This window comes from Chelonoidis abingdonii, chromosome 2, assembly GCF_003597395.2.
Source record: "Chelonoidis abingdonii isolate Lonesome George chromosome 2, CheloAbing_2.0, whole genome shotgun sequence".
Lineage (NCBI taxonomy): Eukaryota > Metazoa > Chordata > Testudines > Testudinidae > Chelonoidis > Chelonoidis abingdonii.
The window spans coordinates 84638938-84647860 of NC_133770.1; the positions used below are offsets into that span (position 1 = coordinate 84638938).

An 8923-nucleotide genomic window follows, 5' to 3' on the forward strand; every position below is an offset into this window, starting at 1 on the left:
AAACAGCACAGCTGTGGAGAAGTGACAGCAGAACAAGACCCTACTTTTATAAAATGCTGTGCAATCTGTACATGCAAAGCCAACAAGCTCTTTTTTGTAATAGGATTCATCTGTCTCTAGATACCAGACTCTCTGATGCTTTCCAGAGTGCTGCCATCCTCCTTATGACTGCCTACAGCCAAATCTGATAACAATCACTCTGAGGATCCCCAGACAGCTGTATTACACTTGTGGGAGGAAATTTCAGTGCTTGGTTCTTCATTTTTTTCCCCATTAAACACTGTATTAAGAATTTTATACCCTTTCTACAGGTTTGGATTAAGTAGACAAAACAAAGTGACCACATGGTGGCACTGTAAACTCAGAATTTGGAATGGCTAAGACCTAGGCAAAAGTAACAATGTAAAATAGCAATTAGAACCTAGAGTTTTTCCCCCTATAATAGTAAGATAGCAAACTACCCTTGATTTTAACCATAAAAATAGAAGATATTTTTAATGTTAGTAAAGAATAAGTTTAGAAGATTCATTTTATTAATATCTAGCATTAGCCCTGTTTAGGATATTTTTTAGTTATTGGTCACACTTTTTAAGAAACTGACCTTGTGAAGCATTTGAGCACGTTCAACTTTCACAGAAGACAACAATTCAGCACCAAGCAGAATAGGACCTTTAATGATTGAGGAGCTGTTAAATCAGAATAGGTTGTTTGCATTGAGGTTGACACTAATTATATTTTATGTGTGAGAAAGTGTCAGAAGCTAATCCTTCTGTTGAGGTAATCTCACATAGCAGAGGGCTCTTTAATCCAGCAGACAGAGGCTTAAGATCCACTGGCTAGAAGCTTGTCACCACTATTGATCCACGGTGGGGGAATGGAGTTGGCCTAGAACTGAAAGGCCTCTGTATCCAGTTACTAATGATGAGAACCATCTACTTACCCTGTGCTGTCTGCTCACTCGATATTGCAACATGCTATGTTGGGGGGAGGGATGGCAAAGATACTCTTCCATTCTTTTAGAACACACACATTCTTCTGCAAGAAGCCCAAACCAGAAAATTCAACCAACTTTAATGAATTGCAAACACAAACATTCTTTGTCATAGTATGAGTTATTTTGTTTCTGGATCCCTTAGTTATATATACCAAGAGTGTCATCCAGTAGCAGAGACTCCACCATTTCTGCATCTCTGCTGTTCTCCATTTAATATGGTCACTGTACATATCCCATGGGTAAATGGGACCTGGCTGTTTCCAACACAAGCTCCATTTCCACTGAAGTAACAGGTCCCTTAAGAAGAGGCTGTAGTCCCATCAGGTTACTTGTTTCCATAAGTCCAAATGCTGTCCTTTGCTACAGCTCACTAGGCCCTCTAGTAGCTCTTCTCCAGAAAAGATCCATGCTGTAAGCGAAATTCCTCCTAGACACAAGGGCTCCTTTTAAATCTCCCTTATGAGCGTCATCTGTGTGCTCTTCCCTACATGACTGAGACCTTGGACAAGAGTGGTAGGGCTTTTATCTTCCTGTGTATTAATCCTTGTCTGACTGGAGAGTCAGACTACACACTACCCACGAAGGCTCATGCTCCAAAACGTCTGTTAGTCTACAAAGGTGCCACAGGATTCTTTGCTGCTTTTACAGACTACACACACTTCATCACGCTCACAATATGTGTGTGATTCATAAAGACATTAGTGGAAGTTCTCAGTTCTTGTTGAAAGGTGAATAAATCATAAAGGGGCTTTTAAGTTAAAAGAAAAACAACAACAACTTTGCAAGCAGGTTACTATATGCAGGAAAGTACCTCTTTGAAAGAGAATTTGTCCATGCAAAGCTTCATCAATTGACATAAAAATGATCTTTTCTATTGAAATTAATTTATTACTATTCACTTTTTCAGGATACAATCTAGTAAAAATTCATATCACAAATTCCAAAAGGTGGCTCATGCATAATGTGTGAAAAGAAAGTAAAAAGTAAAACTTAATGAATTACAAAAGAGTTCTAGTTTGCCCATACTTACTTTATGGATGTAGCCTGACAGCAATGTAATGTACTCAACCTGAGAATAATTTGAAAGAAGTGCAAGGATTGGATAAGCAAGGATTTCTTTATTTCATTTCTTGATTTCAAATGCACTTGATAATTTGAAACATCTTCAATGCCATTACCTGTACCACTTTCCTATCGAAGTATTGTTCTAAGACAGGGGTTCTCAAACTGGGGGGACCCCCCTCAGGGGTCATAAGGTTATTACATGGGGAGTTGTGAGCTGTCAGCCTCCATCCCAAACCTTGCTTTGTCTTTTATTTTATACTGGGGGTCACACTCACAGGCTTGCTATGTGAAAGGGGTCACCAGTACAAAAGTTTGAGAACCACTGTTCTAAAGGCTTTATAAAAACAAAGAAACAGGGATTGCCATACTAGATCAAAAGAGTGGGTCCATCTAGTCCAGAATCCTGTCTCTGACGGTGGCCAAAACCAGATATTTCAAAGGAAGTGCAAGAATTCCCAGAGAGGGTGTCCCTGATCCATCAAAACTCTAAAGCACATGCATGATCTCATGCACATGAGTACCCACATGCTTCAAGTTATCTGTTTAAGTTCTTTGCTGGACCTACATTTTATGGAATAGCCTGCTTATATTCTGCTATCCATCTCATCAAAACTCTCATTAAACACTGTGGGAGTTTTAGGTACAAAATAATGGCTGGATAATGTCCTACTACTATACCAACAAAAATGCTTAACACTTCTAGACAGGGATTGAATTGGGGGAAAAATGCAATCTCCCAGATACCATCTACTTGCAGCATCAAAATGGGATGCCACATACAGTAGATTACGCAGAGTTGTGATCCTTCTTTTGCTTTCTTAGGTGCTTTGATCAGCAATCAGATGGTTAATGTAGACACATAAATTATTAGCATTGGCATTTGAGTTAACTTAATTTAGAAAAAATGCTATTAAACAACCTTCCCAAACCTCTAAACAACCATATTACTGATCTGGTATGATCCAGCCCAATTCAATCCCTATATATATAATGTCTCTCTCGAGTATTGCACAAGAATTGAGTTACTAATCAATCTGTACTAATTTATAAACTTTTTGTTGATGGGAGGGGTGTGCATATTTTGTTAATTTCTTGACCATGAAACAGAATCATCTACTTGAAACAACCATTGATTTAAAATGATTATTTTAAGTATATTTTACATATCTTGTAAATAACTTATATATGATTTAGCAGGACCATATAGTTAACAAATTAAAATTTAGTGTGAAAAAAGACAATACACAACCAAAAAAAAGCAGGAGCAACTAGAAATGCTGGATTTCCCCCCCCCCTCCCAAAATGTATGGCATTTTCTAGGATCTCAATTTTAAGATTTTGTATTACAGATGTCAATTTAACGTAGTTAACACTGATATAGCACCAGGTTTGTGTGAGATGAAATACATTTGAATACAAATGAGTGGCATATCTCGTACTAAGATGTGAGAGTTAGTTCAAGATGATGCATCTCCACTTCTGACCTCATTTCGTGTTCTAAATTATACTCTCTCTGAAATGGTACATTGGAAGTTTATTCATGAGCCCAGAGACTTAGTGTAAAGAACAAAATCACAAGGGTCAAGTTGACCAAAATATGGCATATCTATTGTATTTTCTAAAAAAGAGGTGAACATGTCTGTACCAAAATCTAAATTTATATATCCAAGTAAGGAGTTAGGTATGCACACCCCCTTTTTAAATGTACAAATACCCGTTTGTATGAACAAATGCTGTTTTTCCCTGGAGAAAACTCATCTGCATCTATATTGTGTAGTTACCCCTCTTTTAGTTGCCTCTTTAAAGCCAAGTATTCAAAGCATTTTGGTCCTTTGCACAACTGTTTCCACAAAAGTGAATGTAACTTTTTTACTTAGAAACCCTTCACAATGCAGCTGAGAATTCCTGCTCCCCTGTAGATGGGGTGCATGTGGAACTAACTCGGTCAGGTGCCTCAGCATAGAGAAATGGGCAATATTTACATAAATGGATTGCAATGTGGTTTCGGAAAAAGGTATAAAGATATTTCCTAAACTTTTCACCAGCGAAGGCATAGATCACGGGGTTGATACAACAGTGGATCATTGCAATTGCTTCTGTCACTTGTATTGCTAGCTCCAGCTGACTGCTTCTCTTACAGTTTTTTAGGGAAAATGAATCTTGAAAAGTGTTTATGAGAATAACTATGTTGTATGGTGCCCAGAAAAGAAAATAAACAATCATTATGATAAAAATAAGCCTGACTGCCTTATGTTTTTTCTCATTCCTACATCTCAGTAATGTCTTTATAATCTCGGCATAGCAAAAGATCATAATGACCAGTGGCACGACAAGTCCCAGGATGTTCATCTTTAAAGTCTGGAATTGCTTCCATTTACTTTCCTGTCCCAATGGATAATGAGGGCTACATGTAAAATGAGATGACTCCCTTTTAGCTTTGTGAAATATAAACCCTGGAAGAGATGCTAATATTGCAACACCCCAAATGACCACACTTGTGAGGATGCCATAGGTAACTGTCCTAACTTTTATAGTAAACATTGCACAGACAATTGCCAGATATCTATCTATTGTCAACCGCTGTAGAAGCCAGCATAATAGACCCCTGAAAGAATTTTACACATTGCATTTCCAAAATCCCACTCACGTGCTGCGTAGTAAGCCCAAAATGGGAGGGAAAGAATAAAAAGCAAATCAGAAATTGCCAGATTCAGTAGATAGATGTCAGTCATGCTTCTCAGCTTCTTGTATTTTATCAGGATCAGCACAACTAGCGCATTGCCTAGGAGGCCAAATATCAGCACCAAAGAATAAAGTGGTGGCAGAAACTGGGATGCAAATTTTTTGACATCAGCTTTTTGGCATGGTTCTGAGCCACTATAATAATAATAGGTTGTCATGTCAGTTTCTTCATCCATCTTGTTCTGTCCTGGATGAGGAAAGAGATGGTAGAAACTAAAGAGATGGACTAAAACTCAGACAAAGACTGGAATTTTACCACAAACAATTTTGGTGGCTTGTGGTGACCCCCATATTTCAGCTGTCTAACACTTCCTATTATAAAAGATTAAAGCAATTCTTTTTGAGAAGCTCTGAGATTTCCATTATTTGCACTAGGCCTTTGAAATGCAGTGGGGAGAAAGCCTTAGGGCTAGAGAAGCGCCTTTTCTTTTTCCTCATGAAATTCTGTTTAGGTTTTGCTGTGTTATGACATAAAAATACAAAAAAGTGTCACAGCCCACTGTTACTGAAAAATTGCCTACTTTTTCATGTTTCCGATATAATTATAAAATAAATCAATTGGAATATAACATACTTTTCAGTGTATAGTATATAGAGCAGTATAAACAAGTCATTGTCTGTATGAAATTTCAATGTGTACTGACTTCGCTAGTGCATTTTATGTAGCCTGTTGTGAAACTAGGCAAATATCTAGATGAATTGATGTACCCCCTGGAAGACCTCTGCATCTCCCCAGGGGTACACATACACCTGGTTAAGAACAACTGTCCTAAAACACCTGGCTTACACTGCTGCCTAAGCAGCAGCAGCCAGCCACTGCACTGGTAGTGCTTAGGAGCTGTTAGAACAGCTGTGGTGCAGAAGGAGAGACAGGTTGGCTACCCACTAACCACCCACCCAGACCTAGCTTTCCCCTGGAAGAACCACATGGGACAGAAATTCCCCTACCTTTTGGGAGGATGTGGGCAAAGATGCACTCCAGGTTCCCCTGAGCCACTCTCTAGATGCAGGTGTTCACATACACATGTGTTGTGCCCTCAGATGATAGCTCCCGTGCCGGTAGTTACTGTAGCTCAAATGGTAGATAACTGTATGCCTGTGCCAAAGTTTAAGAATTCAAACCCTGCTGAATACACATGAAACAAGGATTATTAGAGTTATACACAACTGAATTTGTTTTATCTGTTTTCTTCTAAAATGAAGAATACATAAAAACACTAAGTTAATAGAAAATTTAGGTTGCAAAGTCAAGTACTCAAAAGTTAGGACATGCCAGATTTATTGTTGCCTGTGGCACCTTAATTCTGTCCACTTGTGCACATACATTGTGTTACAGTATTTAATTACATGATCCCCATGCATTTTTCCCACGGGACCTTTTCCACAGTCAGTGCAAAAGATGGATGCACAAGGGGGCAGAATTAAAGTTGCATAGGCAACCATAATGCAGGTGTTTCCTGTATTTTGATTTTGTAACCTAAATAACATTCTTTTAGCCTTGTTCATATGTACACAGCATTTGTAGGAAGAGACATGCTGTCTGGTCAGTCTCATCTTTTTATTTCCTTGACAGTAAACAGTACATGATTATACCTGTAACATATAAATATGTAAAATATAATTTTGACCAGACTTATGAAAATACTCTGACATAGTTATTGAAAACCCTAAATATTGCTGATTAATAACTGCAAGTCTACAGATGCATGAACTACACACACTTGTGGGCCAGATCTTCACCTAACTTCACTGAAGTCAATGGAGTTATACCAGTTTATGTCAACTGAGGATCTGGCTCTTAATGTACAGTATTATATGTTATTTTTATCTAGATGGAGATATCTTGCAGTAAAGAGTTAAAATTATTACTGGCCCATTCAGAAGCAAGCTGATCTTAAAAAGCAGAAAACTGAGATAGCTGATCAGAATTTAAGGTGTCATTGTCTTTAAGAGACAGGGTTGCTTTTCAATGAAATAGTTGCCTTTTTTTAGTTGCTGTGTCTCAGAGACTCTTGGTGCCAACTGGCAGAGGGCACAGGAGATACTCAGTTTTCCAGGGATCCCCTGCATCAGATATATGCATAATAATTCCCCCAACAATCAGTGGCACTGGAGTACTTTTAATAGTGGGGGTGCTGAAAGCAGTTTTTACTTTTTACCTCATGGCCCCCCTTACTCCAGTGCACATCTCCCCCACCCCCCAGAGCTGGGACCAGGAGCAGAGCTGTGTCTCTGGGAGAGGGGAGAACTCAGAGAGGGTAAGGAGGCCAAGGCTGGGGCCATAGCTGGGGGCGGGCGCGGGGCCAGGAGTGGAGCCCTGGGAGCAGGGGGTCAGGCATGGGGCTGGGAGTGGAGCCCCAGGATTGGGATGCAAGGCCAGGCGTGGGACCCTGGGCATGGGTCCAGTGGCTGGGTAGAGGGGTGCAGGGCCAGCGCCTCAGAGCAGAGCTCCAGTGCCCGGCTGGGATTGGGGCCCCAGGTGCAGGGCTAGACATGGAGCCCCAAGTGCAGGTGTCACAGGCCCAAGGGCATGGGACCAGCAGCCAGGGAGCAGGTCCCATGGCCAGGACCTGAGTCCTGAATGCAGGATCAGCGAGTGGAGTCCTGGGTGTGGGATTCGGAGCAGAGCGCTGGGCATGGGGCCAGGAGCAGGGCCCCTGGCATGGAGTCCTAGGCATGGGGCCAGCAGCTGGGGACTGGGATGCAGCACCCCTGCATCCCTAGTTCCTGTGCCTAAACAATGGCATGTGAGGTCTTTACTGAGAGCCAGTAGCCCATTGGTCATCATAATCATTGCAAAATGTGTATACAAATAATATTTAAGAACATTATGTATCTATACTAAAATTCTTAAGCATTTGGGATTAGGGACTAGGATTTGGGAGGGTGTAAACAGGCGGCCTCATCTCCACGGCGCCTCCTGCTGGTTGCTTTGGAATTAGCTCTTTCTAGCGGCGGGAGCACCCTCCGCAGGCCAGTGATCCGCCTTCCGGCTACTGACCCCGTGTCCCTTCCTGGATCCCAGTGCCCCTTTTAAGTGGGGTTCTGCCCCCTGGCAGTAACCCCTTGCTCTTAGGGGTTTCCCTTTCCTGGGAACGCCCCCCCTCTATCCCCACTTTGCCTTAGTGTCTTGGCAACTGCCCAGTCATTAGCTAGCCCCACACCCTGGGGCAGACTGCAGTATTAGCCTCTCATCACTGGCAAAGCGGGTTGGACCTGCTGCCTTGGCCTACCCCTGGGTTGCACCCTACAACCCCAGTACCTCCTGGCCTAATTCTAGGCCGCAGCCTGGGGCTTTCCAGGCAGGGGCTCCCCAGCATCTCTGCCTTTCCCCAGCCCTGCTTCACCCTAGATACCTTATCTCAGCTTCCAGCAGCCAGGCCCGTCTCTCTCTGAACGCAGAGAGAGACTGTCCCAGCTCCTGGCTTCTCTGGCCTTCTTATCAGGCCCTGTGGTTCAGTTTGGGGCGTAGCCCTAGCTGCAGCCACTTCCCCAATCAGCCCAGCCTAAAAGGCTGCTTTCTCCAGCCCTGGCCCCTTTCCCGGGCTGTTTTTAACCCCTTCTGGGCCGGAGCAGAGATCCATTCTGCTGCAGTGGGTCACCAGGAGGTGACATACCTCAGGAATATTTCTTTCAAGCAGGAGGTAACAGATGCTTATCTCTCTATCTGGTCATGGGTGTACTGGGCATTGTAGGCCTCTCAATGGATGCCTGTTGGCCTACTGATCCAAATGCTAGTCAAGAGATTGTAAAATCTTCAAGAGAGAAAATGTACAGGAAGAAATAAACAGCAGCAGGGGATCATCTTCAGGGGCGGCTCTAGGCACCAGCTAAACAAGCAGGTGCCGACGGCGGCAAAATATTTGGGGCGACATAATGCTGGGGCCTCAGCTCATACCTGAAGCAGCATCCCAGGCTGGATCCTGATCACCCTGGGGGGCGGTAATCAGGCTGTTGTTCTGCCGCCAAGTGCGGTGGGGCAGGGAGCCGGCTAAGTGGGGAACAAGTCCCTGCCGCTCTCCCGCAGGCAGCGGCCACCCCCGACTCCTCAGGCGGGAGCTAGTAGTGTGGCCCTTCCCCAGCTGCAGAGGACAGGCCTCTCCTCCTCGGTTTGTCCCCGCC

At 42.8% G+C, this 8923-nt stretch overlaps 1 protein-coding gene across 1 annotated transcript; it reads right to left on the reverse strand.

Moving 5' to 3' along the window:
- Window positions 1-1055: 1055 nt before the first annotated feature.
- Window positions 1056-8217, reverse strand: LOC116838177 (C-C chemokine receptor type 5-like). The gene is given in 4 exon segments (XM_075062505.1): window positions 1056-4635; window positions 4638-4988; window positions 5750-5924; window positions 8158-8217. Coding segments are annotated over 2 exon segments (1032 nt in total). The 5' UTR covers window positions 4978-4988; window positions 5750-5924; window positions 8158-8217; the 3' UTR covers window positions 1056-3943.
- Window positions 8218-8923: the final 706 nt, after the last annotated feature.